The sequence below is a fragment of the Neofelis nebulosa genome, chromosome 17 (assembly GCF_028018385.1).
Source record: "Neofelis nebulosa isolate mNeoNeb1 chromosome 17, mNeoNeb1.pri, whole genome shotgun sequence".
NCBI classification, from domain to species: domain Eukaryota; kingdom Metazoa; phylum Chordata; class Mammalia; order Carnivora; family Felidae; genus Neofelis; species Neofelis nebulosa.
In genome coordinates, this window is record NC_080798.1 from 11,319,173 (window position 1) to 11,339,230 (window position 20,058).

The 20,058-nt window shown below is 53.2% G+C and overlaps 1 protein-coding gene across 1 annotated transcript; it reads right to left on the reverse strand.

The window, feature by feature from the left end:
* Positions 1-233: 233 nt before the first annotated feature.
* MEIOSIN (meiosis initiator) lies at positions 234-19,930 on the reverse strand. Its single transcript, XM_058709505.1, has 13 exons — positions 19,823-19,930; positions 13,248-13,338; positions 10,163-10,274; positions 8,549-8,683; positions 6,781-7,026; positions 5,947-6,055; positions 4,979-5,079; positions 4,367-4,522; positions 3,753-3,826; positions 2,725-2,889; positions 2,390-2,649; positions 1,487-1,576; positions 234-895 (listed from the first exon to the last, which is right to left on the reverse strand). The coding sequence occupies exons 1-13, from the start codon at positions 19,891-19,893 to the stop codon at positions 730-732; spliced, it is 1,776 nt and encodes a 591-aa protein (XP_058565488.1). The 5' UTR covers positions 19,894-19,930; the 3' UTR covers positions 234-729.
* Positions 19,931-20,058: the final 128 nt, after the last annotated feature.

A 20,058-nucleotide genomic window follows, 5' to 3' on the forward strand; every position in this document is an offset into this window, starting at 1 on the left:
AAAAGCCCCACCTGAGCTTCTGGCTTTCTCACTGTTGCTCCCTGGTGAGGACGGGGGGGGGGGGGGGGGGGGGGGAAGTTTAGCTCCGTGGTGCTGCTTGGGAAGGTGTGGGCAGGGTGTTTCTCAAACTGCAGGCCTCGGGGCCTCTAGATCCGGCAGAAGGAGCACCTCCCGCCCAGCGTTGAGGAAGCCAGGGGGCCAAAGGAGCCTCCCTTGTCTTTCTTGCTGGTAACAAGGGTTCCACTTACTTTATTTTGTGGAGAACAATAAATAGTCTATAAATAGAACAGGGGAGGGAGGTGTGGGGTGAGGCAAGAATGAACGGGGTTGAAACCATTGGATTCTGGGGTGGGCAAAGGAAGGGCAGGGCGAGACCCTCCGTGTAGACTTTACCTTACTGCATTTCATTCAGGGCTTCCTCCCACCCTGCAGCTCCCAGGATATACTGGCTAGAAAGGGGGTGAGGGAAGGGCAGTGGACTGCGGGCAGGCACAGTTCAGGCCGCCCTAGTACAAGGAGGCAAACTCATAAAGCATCAGGGTCAATAAATACGTCCCCTCCCAGCCGCACAGGAACTGGCCAAGGGACCTGCTCGAGGAGGGTTGAGGCCCAGGAGGGGACAACCTCTTTGTCCTGGCTCCTCATTGCAAACCATCCATAGCTGCGGGAGCTGTGAGATGGGCGGGGGAGGGGAGGAGAGGAGAGGAGAGGCGAGGCAGGGTTACCCTCTCAGTTGTGAGGGGGCAGCAGAGAAGCCAGATCTGAGGAAGAGCGGGCCTTCTCAGCCAGCAGCTGGTAGAAGGGCTTGGGGGTCCCCCAGTCTTCGTCGTCGCTGTTGGAGCTGTCCGGCTTCACGATCCGGTTGTGCTGGAGGCTGAACCTGCGCGCTTTGACGCTGGGGGAGAGGAGGCAGATCTGTCATTCCTTCCCTGTTCCCCGTCCCACCTCCCCGGGCCCAGAGCCTGGCTGAGGGGGGAGACGGGAGCCTCGTTTGGCCCCATCAGGCCAACCTCTGGGCCTCCAAGTCCAGGTCTGTGCGATGGAAAGAGTCAAGGGCTCTTCGCTGGAGCCTCAGACTCCCATGAGGTGTTAAAAACCGTGCACAGACATGTCATGTGTTTCAGGGGCCAGTGAGAAAGGGGAAGGTGACAGCTCTGATGTTAGACAGGAGAGGGTGGCAGAGAGGGGGAGGCAGGGAGGAGGCCTAGTGACCGGGCGGTAAGAGTCAGCTTCCTGCTCTGAGAAGCTCCCCGTGGCAACAAGGGCAGAAGGGGGTCCACAGCCTGCTATTTGCCCTTCTAAGCTGCGAGGTAGGGCCCCTCTCTACCCATCACCCCCTAACACGTTCCTAGGCATTTGCAACACCCAACTCTTCCACCCCAGTCAGCTCCAGCCTGCCTCCGATACCATGAAGCTGGAGGCTCTGGGAAACAGAGCAGCAGTAGGGAGCAGGGAGGGCCCTCGGCTCCGGGCAGGGGCTCCTCACCAGTATGGTCTGCGCTCCTGCTGGGTCATCACCCGCCACAGTTGGGCCAGCTCCTTGGTGGCAGCCGTGGATGCGGTCCCAGGGCAGGCTCTGGGACAGGAGGGAGGAGGTCAGGAGAGGCCTTCAGGGGAGCCCGTGAAGGAGGTTTCCCTGCCCTCTCAGGGTCCTGGCTTTCCCATCCGCGTTGGCCTGAAAAGCCTCAGAACACACCCTCTGGGGCTCAGTTGTCCGAAAAGGGAGTGGGACTAAATGGTTGTTGGGAAGGGGACACCGTGTCTTGGGACGTGCGGAGGACCTGTATCTGCCGCTCCAGTACCAGCACCTGGATCTTCCTGTCAGGGCACCGTCTCCCCGTTGTGGATCGGGGGGCCTCCCCACCCTCCGCTGTCAGGGCTGGGTGACTGATCTAGCAGGCGAGCCCCAAGAACTTTGGCCGGAAACATTAGAAACAAGGAGCTCTCCTCCCACCAGGTTGTTTGGTGTGACCCTGCACTGACCCCACCCTGAGTGCTGAAGGACAAAGCCAACCCAGAGGAGCCAAGTAGGAGATGGGGACAAAACTTCCAGACAGCAACGTCTGAGCCCTAGGCCCAGCGGCACCTGAAGCAATCGCATTCTCCCCTTCTGTCAGGTTATATAAGCCAATTGTCTTTTTCTTTAAGTGTGGGTCGGGTTTCACTGCTTATAATTCGCAGGCCTTGGCCAAGGCAGTGGGACCAAGTTAGATGCTGGGGGGGCAGGGCGGGGGGTGGGGAGTGTGGCCGAGGAAGGGTCACTGGGTCGTTTCTGGAAGGGGCAAATGTGTCAGACAGCAGGGACGACGCACTCTGGGGGCGGGGGGCGGGGGGCGGGTGGACGGTGCAGGTCAGGCCCCACCCAGGGCCCCAAAGGACCCCCACCCACCGGATGTACTGTTTCCGGTTCATCCTGCAGAACATGATGAAGCCATTGACACACTTTTTCTTCATCTGGGTAGGGCAGGGGGGTTTCTTGTTCTCCTTGGGCTTCGCCTGGCCCCTGCCCACCTGGCCCTTGCCCGCCCGGCCCTTCCTGGCCTTTCTCCCGGCAGAGGGCTGGGTCGCGGCCCGCCTGGTGGGGGTCCATGTGTAGTCTCCGTCCTCATCGCTGGAGGACTGCAGGCGCTCGGGGTCGGCCTCATCGTCCTGGGCAGGGGACAGGGAGGTGAGAGTGGGCCGGAGACATGGGACCGACCCCTCCGATGGCTGTCCCCCCTTCACTTCTAGCTGCCTCCACACCGACTCTTCGTCCGTGTTCTCAGAGCTGGAGCTGGACGGCGCCTTGCTGTTCTCGCTCAGCGACAGGTAGCAGTGGTCCAGCGAGACAGAGGACTGGCACAGGCTGTGGGAGTCGGGGGGGTCCTTGGGAGCCTCAGAGGGTGTCTCCTGGGGAGTGAAGGAGAAAGACGGGAGATGTGGGGGAGACCGCAGTGTCCCAGCTCAAATTTAAGACTCCCTGGTCCAAACACCTCCTGGACATGCAGGCAAATGTTCCCAAGTTCCCACAGCAGGTCAGAGAGGGGCCGGGTGGGGCTCAGGTCCTCCGGGGCAATAGCTCTCGACGCCAGCGATTCAGCAGCCGTTGTGTCCTGGGCAAGGCGTAGCTTCTCCGAGCATCAGGCTTGCCCACAGAATGGCGGTCACTGCACGTGCCTCACAGGGCCGAGAAGCACCCAGCACAGTGCCCGGCGCTTACTAGGAGCCCCGCCAAAGGTGTCTAGGCTGTGATTCAGTTACTCGCTGAGGCAGGGGGCCGCCTCCCACACGAAGGAACACTTATCTGGGGACCAGCTGGGTGAGTGGCGGGCCTTGGGGCCTGGTGTGTGTGTGTGGGGGGTCCTCTTTCCAGCTGAAGATTCCTGAGCTCAGTCTGCCGTTTTTAGTTTCCTCATCTGTTGAATGCGGGTCACAAGAGACCCCACCTCACAGAGCAGTTGTAAAATTACGTGGGGTCTCTTACGGGCACCTGGCAGCTTTTAGCTCTTATCCTTTGTGTCTAGTTTATTCCAAATGCCCAGCACGGAGTGGGGTGCCTGGTGGCCAGCAGTGAATGTTCAAAGGATAAGGACGGACAGACGAGGGCACAGACGGTAGATGAATCTCTGGAAAGACGAGGAGAAGGGTGAGCAGGTGGATGGTGAGTGGGTGGGGGAAGGCGGCTTAACGGTAGAGGAGACGGAGGAGTAAACGAAACAGGTGAGTGACACGTGCGGAAAGAAGGATGGACGTGTCTGCGGACAGATGCCTACCTTGTTCTGTGGCACCCCAAGCAAGCCATCGGGGAGTGGAGACTCAGGATCTAGGAACACTTCTTCAAAGAGACCTGTCAGGGAGGGAGACCAGGGCGGGGGCTGGAATGGAAATGCCTCCCTCGCAGGGCCGGCCGGAGAGCCTCAGTACCCTTCTCTAGATTTCTGTTCTGGGATCTCCTGTCCCAGGTCCAAATCCAGCTCGCAGGCCAGCTCCCCTGGGGCACCTCCAACCTGAGCCGAGTGAGTGGGTCCCCACCGCAGGCTCCTGGAGCCTTCTCCTCACCACACTGGCCTGGGGCTGCTTCCCCACGAGGCTGTAGGCTTCTCGAGGCAGGGCCTGGATGGGATTCACCCCTGGGACCCAGTTCTGCCGAGCACAGGGCAGCACACTTGGTGGGCATCACCGTATGTTTTCTTTCTTTCTTTTTTTTCTTTCAAGTAGGCTTCGACACCCAGCGTGGAGCCCAGTGTGGGGCCTGAACTCCCAACCCTGAGATCAAGACCTGAGCTGAGATCAAAAGTCAGACACTTCACCAGCTGAGCCACCCAGGCGGCCCTCACTGAATGTTTTCTGAATGAACCAAGCGTCACATCTAGCCCCGGGCGCTCACCTTGCATCAGGTACTCAGTACCGTCCTCCAGGATCTGTTCTGGCAGCGTGTTTCCTGGGGAGCTGAAGAGGGAGGGGCTGAGCCCAAGGATCTCGCTCGGGTGGCCTGTCACAGCCCAGCTGTTAACCTGGGGAGGCCCCGAGGCCAGCGAGCTCCCTGAAAAGGAAGCATCAGGCCTGAGGATGTGTCAGCCCCGCACAGCAGCTGGCTTCGAGGAGGTGGTGCTGGGCACTGGGAAAGGTGACTCTGCCAATCGCTCACTTGGAGCGCTTGGGAGAGGAAATTAAGAGACAAGATGCCCGGCATGATGCTGTGGATGGCCAAATCCAAAACCATCAATATCTGGTGTGCCAAATATGATAGATTGATTGTAGCTCCCCGGAGCTCTGTGTTAAGAAAGATTCTGAGGCAGTCTCTGGGCTCAACAGAAAGAATGATGGTTGATTACTAACGTCTGCCATAGCAACCGATGGCTCAGCGATAGCAGGTAAGCTTACAGGGCCCTGCCCGCAGCAGCGGTCCTGGGCTCCTCCCCGCCAGTAGGCCTCAGGAGGAAACGACCAAGGACGGCCCCCACACTAGCCTACAGGGAGGACAGACAGATCCAGTCACCATGGGGGCTGCCCTCTGGGGTCCAGGCAGGAAGCCAAGGGTCAGCATCTGGGGACTCCTTGTCCACTTCCTCGCTGGAATCGTAGAACACCATCTTTTGTCTGCAAGAGGTAGAATTCAAGAGGCAGACCCGGAGCCCTGGGCTGGGAGCTGCATGTGACCTGGGGCGAGCCGTTTCTCCCTGGGGCGTCTTGGTGTCACCCACTGTGATTGAAGATGGGGGTCGCTTTGTGCTGGCTGCTGGGGGGTGGGGCGGGGCGGGCCGGAAGCTTAATCAGCTGAGGCGCCTGCCCTCAAGGGGCTTCAGATTGTGAGGAGAGGCAGGTGTCATGGGGTGCTGGTGACACAGGGGGCAGGGCCGTGATGGGTGGCGTTCCAGGAGGACAGAGAAGGTGGACAAGGCAGGGGGGAGGACCACACTGAGGTCAGCCGGAAGGGTGGAGGCTTTCTAGGGGGATGAGGGAAACAGGCTTGCCGGGAAGAGGGATCAGAGGGTGAAAAGCCCAGAGGCGGCAAGAGTGTGGCTCCTGTGGAGTGGCACATATTTCGTGGTGTTAAGGGTAAGATTCATGGGCGAGGGGCAACAGAGAGGGCTGGCAGGATGAACCAGGGCCGGGGAAGTTCTATCTGGGCTCTTCCCCATGGGCACTGAGGGAGGCCTTAAAGCCACGAGCTGATGTGACCACAGTCTGTGGTTAGAGAAGTCAGTCAGGCAACTAGGGAGGACGGGCTGGAAGGGGTGAGGCAGGAGGCAGGGAGGCTGGTGAGGGGCTGCAGCCCTGGTCCGGCAGATGGGAAGCAGGGCCCTCCTTGGAGCCTCAACCGCCTGCACCAAGCTAGGCCCACAGAGGTACTCTCTCCACAGATACCAGCGAGGATGTAAATCAACCTCGCTTCTCACTGCCCCTCAGCCATTCCAGGCCACACACCTCAGCCTCCCCCACTCAGAGCCCTTGGGGTTCCCTTACCTGGGACAGGGCTGTGTCCTGTTGAGAAAATGGATCCCCTCGGCCCCTTGTTGGGCCTTGAAGGCAAGGTAGGGCCCATTACCCTGGGCACTGACTCTGCAACAGCAGCCTACGGGGGCAAGTCGGGATGCTTACTCCTGTGACTGGAACACCTCCTGGGACTCACAGACACAGGGATGCAGAGGTGCCGGGGCCTGCTACAGCCTCTCCCGCCCAGATCCTAGCAAGACCTCAGGCTGCGGGGCCTCTGCGTGAGGCTCCAGGACAACCCGAATGACCCCTGGGTTTCTGGAACCCTACCTCTTTCTCAGAAGCTGGAAGGGAGCTAAAATCCTGAAGTGGAATAGTGTCGATGAAAATGACGATAGCAAAGACAAGGACAGAGTGCTTACCGTGCCAGCGAGGTTTTAGACATTTTACGTGGCAGTCGGCAGCCCTGGGCTGAAAGGCGCCATTTTTACAAGCCTTTCCCAGTTAAGTGAACAGAGGGGATAGAACAGCTCAGGGCCTTGCCTTCCAAGCACCCCTTTCTCGCCTGGCTCCCTGCTGGGTGTGTGTCTGCAACTTTTCAACCTGGCACACGGACCAGAGTCACGAGAGCGACTGCCTGCCCTCCCCCAGTTCTGTGACCCACAGCCTCACATGAGGGCCACACTGAGGCTGTCCCACAACAGAGCCTGAGAAGAAAAGAGAACAGGGAAAGAGGCCTGAGACAGCGTCTCTCTTGTGCACCATGGAGTCCCCAGCTACTGGGACCGGACTCAGGACATTGCTGGTACCTGACAAGCAGTGTATAAATAACCGGCTAAGATAACAGTGAGGAAGGAGACCAACTTGAGATGTCACAGTGGATGCTGTTCTCAGCCATGTCCAGCAACGTCAGCCGGGACCTTCCTCCCTTTCTGTCATCTTGAGGCAGGGCCGATGCAGCTTTGGGGTGACTGCTGGAGGTGGTGCATCTTGAAGGAGTGGTGGTCCTCCCCACATTTCCTCCTTGCTGCTCTGGGGATGGGGTTACCCACTTCTCGGGCTTGTCCAGGGCCAGGCAGCGGCGAGGCTTCTGGGCCCGGGTCTGGCGTTCTGGGGGAGCAGAGAGACAGGCGTCAGAGGGGGCCAGAATATGGCTCAGATGGGGGGCTATCTTCGCTCTGGGTCCCACAACCTATTCAAAGCTTTGCCCAGGTAAGCCTGGGCCTCAGTTGGAGATCAGCTCAATGTAGGCTCCCTTCCCCTGCCCACACGTTAGAATCATCTTGTGAGCTCTGGAAAAATACTGATGCCCAGGTTCCACCCCAGACCACTGGAACTTGAATTTCAGGGTATGAGGCACAGAGATAGGCATTTTTTTTTAAATTTTTTTAACGTTTTTATTTATTTTTGCGACAGAGAGAGACAGAACATGAGCAGGGGAGGGCCAGAGAGAGAGGGAGACACAGAATCGGAAGCAGGCTCCAGGCTCTGAGCTGTCAGCACAGAGCCCAATGCGGGGCTCGAACCCACAGACTGTGAGATCATGACCTGAGCCGAAGTCGGACGCTCAACCAACAAGCCACCCAGGCGTCCCTATAGGCATTTTTTTTTTAAGTTTATTTATTTACTTCAAGAGAGAGAGAAAGCACGAGTAAGGGAGGGGCAGAGAGAGAGAATCCCAACCAGGCTCTGCATTGTCAACACAGAGCCTGATGTGGGGATCAAACTCACGAACCAGGAGATCATGACCTGAGCCAAAACTAAGAGTCTGACCTTTAACTGACTGAGCCACCCAGGAGCCCCAGGGACAGGCATTGGGCTTTTTTTTTTTCTTTTTCTTTTTTTTTTTTTGAGAGAGAGAGAGAGGGCACAAGTAAGTGAGTGGTGGAGAGAGAGAGAGGGAAAGCTAGAGCGAGAATCCTATGTGGGGAAGAGAGAGAGAAGCGGGGTTCACCTGAAGCGGGGCACGAGCTCACCCGAAGTAGGGCTTGGACTCACAAACTGTGAGATCATGACCTGAGCTGAAGTTAGATGCTTAACCAACTGAGCCACCCAGGTGCCCCAGGGATAAGCATTTTTAAAAGTACCCTGGATGATTCAATTAGATATGCAGCCGAGACTGGAAATCATTGTTTAGGTACAAGTCCCATTTTAAAAACATGTAAACTGAGGCATGTGGAGGGGAAGGGACACATAGCGAGTCAGTAGCAAGGCTGAGGCCAGCCCTAGGATGCTTGCTTTCCACACTTGGGTCTTTCCATCACCCCGCGCTCCCTGATGTCCTGGCCCAGGATGCATGACTGGGTGTAAAGACTACGTGCTAACAGCAGCTTCCACTCACTGAGCGCTGACCATGTGCCTCTCCACTCAGCATTGCTCGAGGGGTGTGTACACAGGCTCATCCTTAACACCACCCAGTGGCAGGTACTACAATTTCCAGACCAGGAAGCTGAGGCTCGGAGGAGGAAAGTAACCGCTCCAGGGGCTGGGAGTTGAACCAGGTGGGTCTGTCTCACTGTAAAGCCTGGTCAGGGGCTCTGGGTTGCTGCCTGGGCCTCCCCGGAGTAAGAACGGCTCTGGGGAAGGAGCTCTGCTCCCAGTGACCCGGCTTCCTGTCTAGCCTCACTTGTACCTGACGATCCGGTCAGTTTCTTCTTCCCAGGTTTCCGGCAGCCTCCCTGAAGACGGGACTTCCTCCAGTGTGGGGAGGGCGAAGGGGTGGAGCGTCTCGGCTTTGCTGGGCCCACGGCCGGGTTCCGAAGCAGCCCTGCACAGGACGGAGAAAGACTCAGGTCGGATGGCCCCAACCAGCTGACTTTACAAGTGTGGAAACTGAGCTCCTGGGAAGAGATCGGATGGATGGGTGTGAGGCTGCACATCCAGGCAGTACAGGTACAGGGCGAGAAGTCAGGTGTCCCCAGGGCCATCCTGGGCCTCTGCCAAGAGGGAAGACAGGCTCAGCGCTTCCCAAATGCTTCCCCGGAGGCCTCATCCCCAACCAATGCCTCCTCCTACCTTCCTCAGGGCAGTGAAGACTCCGCTGCCCACCCTGGCTTGCCTGGGGCCTATCAGGCCTCTCAACTGTCCTTTGTTAGCGTCTCCCAAATGTACCACTTCTGTCTACAGCCTCGCCCTCAGTGCTAGCTCGGTCTGTCCGGTCATCCTGTCCAGATCACTCCTAAAGGCCTCCTCGCTGACCTCCCTGACTCTAACCCAATCCCACACACTAGATGTCAGGCTCGTCTTCCAAAAAAAAAAAAAAAAAAAAATCTGATCCTGGCTTTCCCTGGCTCAAAGCCCTTCAGGGTCTTGGACCCTCACCTCACCTCCTCTCACTGTGGCCCGTGGATTTTTTATGCCGGAAACAAGGACGGCTCCCGGCACACGGGGAACAAGCGGCTTGTTCCAGGCACCGTGTGACACTTTCTATGTGTATTAACTCATTTAAGCCTCATGACGAACACAGGAAGGAAGTACAGGTGACCCTGAACAAGCAGGGTTAGGGGCGCCCATCCCCCTGCGCTGTGGAACATCCACCTCTAATTTGGACTCTCCAGGAACTTCACTACTAATAGCCTATTGCCGACCAGAAGCCTGACCAATAACATAAACAGTTGACTCACATATATTTTGCATATTATATGTGTTATCTACTGAACTCTTACCACAAAGTGAACTAGAGAAAAGAAAATGTTAAAAAACCGTAAGGAAGAGAAAATACATTTACAGTTCCGTACGATATTTCTCCCGAAGTGCCTGTGTAGAGGTGAGTCCATGTGGTTCAAACCCATGTTAGTCCAGGCTCAACTGTGCTAGTATTTTGCAGCCATGGAAACTGAGGCATTGAGAGGCTAAGGTCCCGAGACCTGTGTCCGCGTCAGGATCCGGTTCAAGAACCTCGCGCGTCATCTTGATGTTACGCGGTCCCTCCAAGCGTGCCCGCTGCTGGCCTGTCCCAGACCTTCCACAGGTGTCTCCTCATACACGCCCATTGCTGCTTCTGCCTGGTGGGGTCCCCCTGCCCCTATCCTCCAAGGCCCAGTCGCAAGGCCCCTCCCCGCCACAGTCTTCCCAGATGCCCCTAAGTTCACGGCATCACACGCATCTCTCTGTCTCTGTCCCCTCGGCCAGGCTCTGAGAGGCCGGAGGGCCTGGACTCATCTAAGTCACTCACTCGGTGCCCCCGACGGCAGCACAGCTCTTGGTCTGTGGCAGGCATTGGGAGATGGGGACTGAACTTACTTACCCCCAAGTCCGCCTTCCCCATTGGCGGTGTGGAATTTGAGCAAGGCCTTGGCCACATCGATGTTTTTCTGGAGGTACTGAATGTAGTGCAGGACGTGCAGGAGAATCTCCTTCTGCCCTCAAAAGAAAGACAAGGCTGAGCACCAGAGTGGGGTCCCACGACAGTGTGAGGCTACTGGGGACCAGAGACAGAAAGGCTCTGGGACCGCGTTCCCCACCCCAACAATTCCTCCACTGGCAGAGGTGCTCCTATTCTGCTGTTTAGTCCTTGCTGCCGCTCAGGGAGACTTCTGTTACAGCTAAGGAAACTGAGGCTCAGAGTGCTAACGCTAAGGTGAAAGAGAGGAAGTGGCAGTGCTGGGATCTGAACTCGGGTCCGCCTGCCTCCTGGCCCAGTTTTTCAACACACACCATCTGGCTTTCCACCCCTGACCCTTCGCGTATGCTGTGTTCTCTACCTGCAAAGCCCCCCTCCCCCCTCCCCACAGACCCCTGCTCTGGCTTCTCCACCTTTGAGCCTTACTTAGCACAGTGGTCTCCCCTTCCAGAAACTTTCCACCTCCCTGACCCCTCTCACCCAGGCTGGGTCAGATGTCCCTCCTCAGCATTCTTGTAATACCCTGGGCCTGTTTTATAATTACCTGTTTATGCGTTATTTTCTCTCATTGACCTTGAACTAGTTGAGGGTAGAGATTGTAGCTAAGCGATTCCTGTATCCCTCACTCACAGAATAAAGAGGTAGCTTAGCCAGTGTTCGCTGAAGATTGACCTCCCCCGTAGCACTGAGCATGATGCCTTCTGCCCAGCAGGCATCAGCCAGCCAGCCAGCCAGCCACCAAGTACTGACTCAGTTGGTATTGGAGGCACGAAGCTCAAACAGACCACTACCCACTGAGGGCCAGGTATGCAGGGGTGAACCAACACACTTCTGTTTACCTTCCTGGAATTTATAATCTAGGGAGGGCAGTGGGCCTCAATAAACTCAGAAATGATGCAAAATTACCAACCGTGTGATAAGCATTCCGAATAAGAGTGTAACAAGAGATTCTGAAAGTGGACCTGAGTGTCTGAAAAAGCATTTAAACGGAGACCTGAAGAATGACAGGGGTTAGCCTGGGGAAGAGGAGAGGGAAGAATGCCAGCAAGTATTTCTTGGATTGAACTGGATCCCTAGAATAACAACAAAACCATTAGCAGTAATCTTCCAAACCTGAGATCAGGAAACACGATCCCACAAAGGGAAATGTGTGAAACCATTCCAGAAGATATAACGCCGATGGTCGCTGAAATGATCTGACCTGATCCACGGAAGGAAGCTGTAATCTAACTAAGGAATATGTGTGACACAGGCAGGAGACTATGTATTACTTTGGAAGGACCTGGGCCCCGTGTGGCACTTCCTGGCTGGGTATTGGGAGCAGGCCACGTTACCTCTTTGTGCCTCAGTTTTCTCATCTGTGCAGTGGGAATGAGGATATTCACATAGGCTCCGAGGATCATCGTTAGGACTGAATAAACTAGTGTGTGTGAAACTGCCCAGCACAGAGCCTGATACACTTTGGGTGAGAACACTTTCATCAGGTTCTCAAAGGATTAAGTGAGGACCTTTTCTAACTTTGAGAACCAAACTGTGGGTTTCTCAAGATCAGGTGCGGTATCTCCAACACCAGGCTTGACACACGATTGGCACTCACTAAGCTAAAATGTTTATGAACTATAAAGTGATATGTAATGTTTTTTATTACTGGTATAATTTTTTAGTGTTTATTTCTGAGGGGGGGGGAGGGGCAGAGAGCGAGAGACACACAGAATCCAAGGCAGGCTCCAGGCTCTGAGCTGTCAGCACAGAGCCTGACGGGCTCGAACTCACAAACCGTGAGATCATGACCTAAGCCGAAGTCGGATGCTCGACCGACTGAGCCACCCAGGCGCCCCATACTGGTATTGTTTTTATGCAGAAGGCAATTGGGCATCAATTCAGACTCCAAGACCAAAGGCTCAGTGATCAATACTTCAGGAAGGTTAGTATGGGGACTACCAGCAGAGGTTCAAATCCCGGAGACCTTCTGAAGGGAAGATAGATGGTCCTGTAACATTCTCAACTCAGGGAATTCAGGCACTCATTCATCTACTCGGTCTTTCATTCACAAACACCTATGGAGCACTGAATGACAGAACCGTTGAGGAGGTGAGCCTTTGGAATGCCCCAAACCTGACTCTCTCTCTCTCTGCTATTAACCAGCTGTGTCCTTGACCCCTCTGTGCTTCAGAGGGGTGAGTTCCGCCAATGGGGAACTCATGCTGGGAACTCTGTGAGTTCCCAGAGGATGGGTCCCAAGTTTCTTTGCCTCCCCTTGTTGAGACGAGAACAGCTTCTGACATCCAACCGTCTTTCCATAACCAGCTGATGAATGAACGAATGACAGGATGGAATGAGAGGAACGAGAGCGAGAAAGCATCACACCAGGACTTCCAGATCTTTGAGTCCCTTATTAAGTTGCTCCCAGTGGCGGGAGCAAGGTGTCAGCTCAGCACTGAATACTTTTATTGAGGAGCCACTGCGGACGCCCAGAGAAGCCTTATCTATCTCTACCTCGCGGAGGAGATGCCCACAGGACACAAAACAAGGGACTCACAGAGAGGGAACCGACATTTGTTCATGGCTATTATGTCATTTTGGCCTCACAGTATTGCTGGGTAGTAGATGTTACTGTTTCTTGTTTTACAGCTGAGAAGCATGATGCTGGAGAGGCTGACACGCTGAGCGCCCGGCCCAGAGTCCTATCGTTTGGCGGCTGAAGGGCTCAAACCCATGGCTGTTTGAGTCCCAAAGTGATGACCTTTACCAGGCTCCTTGCCGATTTTCCCCTCCCAGGTTCCCCTGCCTCCTTTGCAAAAACAGACCCCCCCCCCCCCCGCCACCACCACCACCCGTCTTCTGGTCATGGGATCACAGAAATGCCCCATCGAGGGCGCCGTCCCTGAAAGGGCCTGTCGAGGGGTCCCAGCATGAGGGAGGCTAAGCTGGTTACTGATATTTTCAGATCTGCCTCCCACGTCCGCCTCCTCTCCCTCGGTCCCCATACCTTGGTGAGCTTCTTGGTACCCTTCTTCAGGGCCATGGGTAGCAGCAATGCCAGCTCCTGCAGTTTGCTGGTGTGGTTTTTCCTTTGCCTCCTGTTTTGGGCCAAGAGCCGGTTTGGGTTAGGACAGCCAAAATGGAAATTGGCCCCTGACCCCCAAACCACTGGTCTCAGTGTTCCCCTTCTCAGAGAAGCTCCCCGCCCCTGACACCCCAGACAGAATCCTCACCCCCTCGGTCATCAAATCTCACCCGTTCCCCTTGCAATCCCTTCTCTCCACCCCCAGCCCCTGGCCTGGTCCACATGTTGACATTCCCTTAGCTCTCCCGGCCTCCTGTCTGGCCTCCTCCAGCCCATACTGTCTCCTAGAGTCAGGGTGATCTTTCTGAAAACCAGATCTGCCCACGGTTTTCTCATCGGTGCAGTGGGAATGAGGAGATCCATTCAGGCTCAGAGGATCATCAATAGGACTGAATAAATCAGTGTGCGTGAAGCCACCCAGCACAGAGCCCGATATGTTACTTGACTAATAAGTGCTTCAAATCTCTCAACACCATCCTATTATTAAAGGTCAAGTTTGGGGCGCCTGGGTGGCTCAGTCGGTTGAGCATCCGACTTCGGCTCAGGTCACGATCTCGCGGTCCGTGAGTTCGAGCCCCGGTTCGGGCTCTGTGCTGACAGCTCAGAGCCTGGAGCCTGTTTCAGATTCTGTGTCTCCCTCTCTCTCTGACCCTCCCCCGTTTATGCTCTGTCTCTCTCTGTCTCAAAAATAAATAAACGTTAAAAAAAAATTAAAAAAAAAAAAAAAGGTCAAGTTTAAACTCTGAACACAGCTTTTATAATGCCCCTCAAGGCTGGGGCGCCTGGGTGGCTTGGTCGGTTGAGCGTCCGACTTCAGCTCAGGTCATGATCTCACAGTCCGTGAGTTCGAGCCCCGCGTCGGGCTCTGTGCTGACAGCTCAGAGCCTGGAGCGTGTTTCAGATTCTGTGTCTCCCTCTCTCTCTGCCCCTCCCCCGTTCATGCTCTGTCTCAAAAATAAATAAACATTAAAAAAAAATAATAATGCCCCTCAAGGCCTGGCTCTGCTGACCATCCTGGTCTCATCTCTTACTTTCTTTGGTTCTCCCCCATCAAGTGACTCTAACTCCACAGGACAGGTGGGATACCTCTGCTAAGGTCCCTCAGCCCCATGCTCACGCACTTCTCTGGGCCCTGCTCTGAGCTGAGAGCTGGTGGAGGGGGGAACCACTGTATCTCTAGCATCTAGAACAAGGTCTGGCATGCCGTGGGAACTCGGCACATCTTTGCTAGATAAATGAATAAGGGCATGGCAGAAGCTGACTCCTGGGGGGATGCAGAACTTCCAGGATCTAATCCCTGAATCCATAATTCATCACATATCTCTGTATACACACCTCCACCCCAATCTTGACAGATGGAGACACAGAGACAATGGAGCCTCTCTCCCAAATTACACACCATTGCCACCACTCCCATGACTCCTTTTGAATGCCCAGATCCCCCCGTTTCCACCCATCTTTGTCTCACCTTCCTTGGGGCTCAGTTCAATTGCCACCTGCCCCAGGCAGCCCCTGGCGACAACCCTTGCCTTCCTCCCTTGCTCTGAATGGCCACAGCACTTTGTCACCTGCAGCATGGCCACGCCCAAAACACTCCCTTGATTATAGCCAGATGTTTAGTTCCTACTCACACATCCACAAACTAACACCTCCTCCTTTTCAGGCCCCGCGCTGGACACCACGGAAGGTGAGAGAAATCACTGTCATTGCCCTCGAGGAGATGGGGGAGTAGTGTGGGACACACACTTATCTCCCTAACCAAACTCTGGAGCTCTAAAGAATCTTTCTCACTCATTCACTTAGCAATTACTTATTGGGCACCTACTATGTGCCAGGAATGGTGATAGGTGATAGGGATAAACGTATATAAACAAAGGGACACCTGGGTGGCTCAGTTGGTTAAGCATCTGACTGCAGCTCAGGTCATGATCTCATGGTTCGTGGGTTCAAGCCCCACATCGGGACCTATGTTGACAGTGCGGAGCCTGCTGGGGATTCTCTCTCTCTCTGCCCCTCCCCTGCTCTCTCTCTCTCTCAAAATAAGTAAGCTTTATTTTAAAAGTATAAAAAACAAAATACAGCCCCTTCTAGAGCCCACAGTACACTCAGGGATAAAGGCATTAATCAAATTGTCACACAAACAAACATAAAATTCCAACTGGGACCAGAAACAGCTATAAAACTTACTGGGGAGGGGAGCCTTGCAGATGAAAATGTGGGGCCCCTTTTTCAAAAATTAAGAATTTCTACATGGTGAGAGCAGAGCATCAAACCAAGAATCAGGCTCTGCCAAGCACAGGGCTCTATAACTGCATGAGTTGCACACCCATGAAGTTGGCCCCGATGGAGACAAAGACACCTGCTTTGTGTTAGGAGAACTTGTAACAGGTGTCTTTGATCTAATCGGAGGTTTTCCCTGAGGAAGTAAACCTGGCCAAAACCTGTGCTGAAGGATGAGTGGAGATGGATAGGTGAAGAGAGAACAAGAACATTTCAGATAGAGGGAACATGTGCAAAGGCCCTGTGGCACGAGGAAGCATGGAGAACTCAAAGGAAGTAAAGCTGCCAGTGTCCTGGCCCACAGAAAGCAAGGGGTCTTGTGGGGTGACACAAGGCTGGAGAAGATAGGGGCCAGATGAGGCAGGGTCTCAGAGGCTCATGGTGCAGAAGAGTTTTGCCCTTATCTAAAGACCAACAGGAAGCCATAAAAGGGCCTTACACAGGGGATGATATCATTAGTGTACCCTCTCAAAACTGCTATGAATACAGAAGACTATGCATATTAGTCAACTGAATGGAGGAATAAAAGAAAAACAAATCTCTGGTCTCAAGTTACTTCCTGGTAGAAACCACAACTTTGAGGGGCTAGGGTGTTAGCGTTCTATCCTTGGAGGAAAACTGGGTTAGGCTGACCTCTAAAGTCCTGTCGGGCCCTGATATTTACTTTTTGCATACCACTTTCCTTCTGTTCTAGAGGAGCCCCTGGAAGCCCCAGCGAGAAGCAAGGAAGGCAAGCAAGGAAGAAAAAAGTGTCCAGGCCTATTTAAGTTCAAGGTGTTATTTGACCATGTCTGGGAAAAACAGTTTCATTTCAACTGTATGTAGTCCCTGGGTGTTTACTCGGGGTTTTGCAAAGCACCGAGAGAGCCTTCTGTGTGCAAACACAGAAGTTCCAGGAAAAAAATTTACAGGGAGAAAAAGGATGACTAGGCATCACAAAATCTTGGCATCTCGTGAGCAGTAGTCCTGAATAGGTGTAACCTGGGGTCTGCCCCCAGGGGCCTCTGGGCTCCGGGCACTTCCTCCCAGGGCTGCCTCTTTCCTTACTGGATGGTTCGGGTTTCAGATGAACTCTTTCCTCATAGTGTCTATAATTTTCACCCGCTAATTCCAGCTCTGCCCTCTGGGGCTTCAGGAACAGGCCAGCTGCAGCCACATGGGTCCTTTTTCCGTTTCTCTAAACCGCCAAGTTTCTCTCTGCCTTAGGGCTTTTACTATTCCTCCACCTGGAATGTTCTTTTGCCCTAATTGTTGTATGGCTGGTGTGTTCAGCACCTAGCTTAAATATGACCCCCTCAGAGAGGCCTTTTCTGACCAACTGATCGAACTAAACACATTCTTTGTCACCTCCCCACATCATTTATCAGAACCTGAAATCTTTCTTCATTATAAATACCACAGGGCAGGGATTTTGGTCTTTTTTATTAATTGTTTTATCCCACACTGACTTATCCATTAGGTACAGTAAGTACAGTACATAAATCTGGTGCCGCTTTTAAGGGCTCATGAAAATATTTTCTTTTTTCTTTGGAGATTTTGTTTTTAAGTAATTTCTACACCCAATATAGGGCTTGAGCTCAAAACCCTGAGTTCAAATGTTGCATGCTCCCCTGAGTGAGCCAAACACCCTAAAAATGTTTTAATTTCTTTTAAAATTGATACTGATGTTGTTGTAAACTATAATTTAAAATATGTTTTTGGGGGCGCCTGGGTGGCTCAGTCGGTTAAGCATCCAACTTTGACTCAGGTCATGATCTCTCAGTCTGTAAGTTTGAGACCCGTGTCAGGCTCTGTGCTGACAGCTCAGAGCCTGGAGCCTGCTTTGAATTCTGTGTTTCCCTCTCTCTCTCAAAAGTAAATAAAACATGAAAATTTTTAAGGGGCGCCTCGGTGGCTCAGTCGGTTGAGTGTCCGACTTCGGCTCAGGTCATGATCTCACAGTCCGTGAGTTCGAGCGCTGTGTTGGGCTCTGTGCTGACAGCTTGGAGCCTGGAGCCTGCTTTGGATTCCGTGTCTCCCTTTCTCTCTTCCCCTCCTCCACTCGTGCTCCATGTCTCTCTCAAAAATACATAAACATTAAATTAAAAAAAAGTTTTAATACAAAACTTCTTAAAAATTAAAAAAATTTAAGGGGCGCCTGGGTGGCGTAGTCGGTTAAGCGTCCGACTTCAGCCAGGTCACGATCTCGCGGTCCGTGAGTTCGAGCCCCGCGTCAGGCTCTGGGCTGACGGCTCGGAGCCTGGAGCCTGTTTCCGATTCTGTGTCTCCCTCTCTCTCTGCCCCTCCCCCGTTCATGCTCTGTCTCTCTCTGTCCCAAAAATAAATAAAAAACGTTGAAAAAAAAATTTAAAAAAAAAAAAAATTAAAAAAATTTAAAATACATTTTTAATGGAGGAAGGGGTTCAAGGAGGCAAATGGCCCAGGGCCCATGAAAGTCATGTGTTGCCCTGACTATATCCCAGCTCCTAGAATAATGACCAGCACTAAGTGTTCAACAAAAAATTATTGAATTTATGGATGTTCCTTCTGTCTTCTGATGGCCTCAGCCTTTGAAATGGCAAATGACTCTATTTCTTGGGTTTCCTCTTCCCTGAGCTAATCAGGCTAACCCCTCCCTAGTTCTTTTATTTTACGGGAGCTGGAAGAGCCAGTCCAAATATCTCGTATTAGATATAGGAAAACTAAGGCCCAGATCCTAATGTGCAGACATTTAAGAGTAAGAGCTGCCCCAAAGTGGGACAAAGCAGGGGGCAGTGCCCGGAGGCAGCATAATAGTTCGTTATAAGCTCCAGCTTTTGAATAAGACAGATCTAGATGGAAATCCCAGCTCTGTCACTTGCTGTGTGACTTTGGAAAAAATTTTGATCTGAGGCTGTTTTAAACTAATTTATAAAATGGAGGTGGCTAGAAAATTTTATCTTGTCTGGAGGGTGTTGAGCATAACACCTGGCACATTGAGAGTGCTCACAAAATGTTCGAGATAGAAGGTGAACGGTCATTTGTCAGAATTTTCTAGGGAGAAAGGATGCCGAAGGAGGGGGTGGAAGGTTGACAAACCTGTTGGTTTTGGTTGATGAACATTTAATCCCCCTTGTCTGGTAATAATTTCCTTTGGAACCACCCCTCCCCCACTCTAAGTCTATGTGGCCCAGAAAGGTCAAACCCAACCTCCCCCTCCACTCCGCACCATAGAACTAAGGTCCAGCTAAGAAGAGTCACGGTGATTGGTTCGGGATCGGGGTCCTAACCCAGCTTTGGCCAATCGGAATCAAGGGTCCTGGAAAGAGACTCCCTGCTGGGGTTGTCAGCCTGGCAGGATGTGGTTCTGGAGCTTCTGGAAGCCATCTTGCCCTCACAAAGAGAGAGCCTGCTTAAGAAGGGAGCCAACAGAGGGCAACAGCAGAGGCAAGCGAGGCAGGTTCCTTGCCTGGACCCAGCCAAGCCGGATGCCCCTGAATTTTTTGTTTAAAGGACCCAATGAGGAACCAATGACCCTTTTATGTTTAAGCTGGTTTCAGCAGGTTTCCCGTTAATTGCAACTAAGAGTCTTTATTAATACAATGACCAACACCCTCCCCCCATCTAGAAAGGGGGAAAAGGGAATACATTGTTGGTGACCTCTGGGATTCCAGGAGGAATGGGCAGCAGGAAAGGCATTCTTCATTTTCTTCATAGTGCTCCTTCTGAGCACAGAACCTAAGTCAAGAACCTGAACAAAGCAGATGCTGAATTTTAGAGTTAATAAATGAATGGAGAGATGGATGGGCAGTAAGTCATTTGGGGAGACAATGGGGATAAGATGAGCTGTGGCTCTCTTTTCTTTAGCCAGGCTTTGGAGGGAAGGAGAAACCGACCCAACCCTCAATCTGCTGTGAAAATCCCCTCTATGAGATTCCTGGCCCTTGATAGGTGTTTGCCGGATGAATGAATACAGGAAAAAAAGAAAGGCAGGAGGGCGTTTAAGAAACTCAGAAGGTCAAAGCCTGCAAGGGTCTCAGAGATGATCTTTGGCAACCACCTCAGAGTTCTTTCATCTTGAAAATGGCGGTAATATTCGCCCATACTCCCTTCTGCGGTCGTAAGGATTAAAGAATATCATACAAACAAAGGGCTTAGGGGAGAGTCTGACAAACAGTAAACGCTCAGTAAACATTATCGTTATTATTCAACAAGAGTGGCCGAAGCTGTAAGGGAGACAGACAGGGTAGAGCCCTTACCTCTCACTGGGACCCAGGGGACTGGCTCTGGGCCATTCAGGGGAACACAAGTGTCTACTGGAATGCCACATCTGCAAAGAGGGAAAAAAAGAAAGAATTATTAGTGACCTCTGGGATTCCAGGAGGAATGGCTAGCAAGGTGGGCAGCCTTCATTTCCCCCAAGTTGTTCCTTTGAGCACTCAGACAGCCCAAGGGTCCCCGACCCCCACAAATATGGGCCCAGAGACCAAAGTCA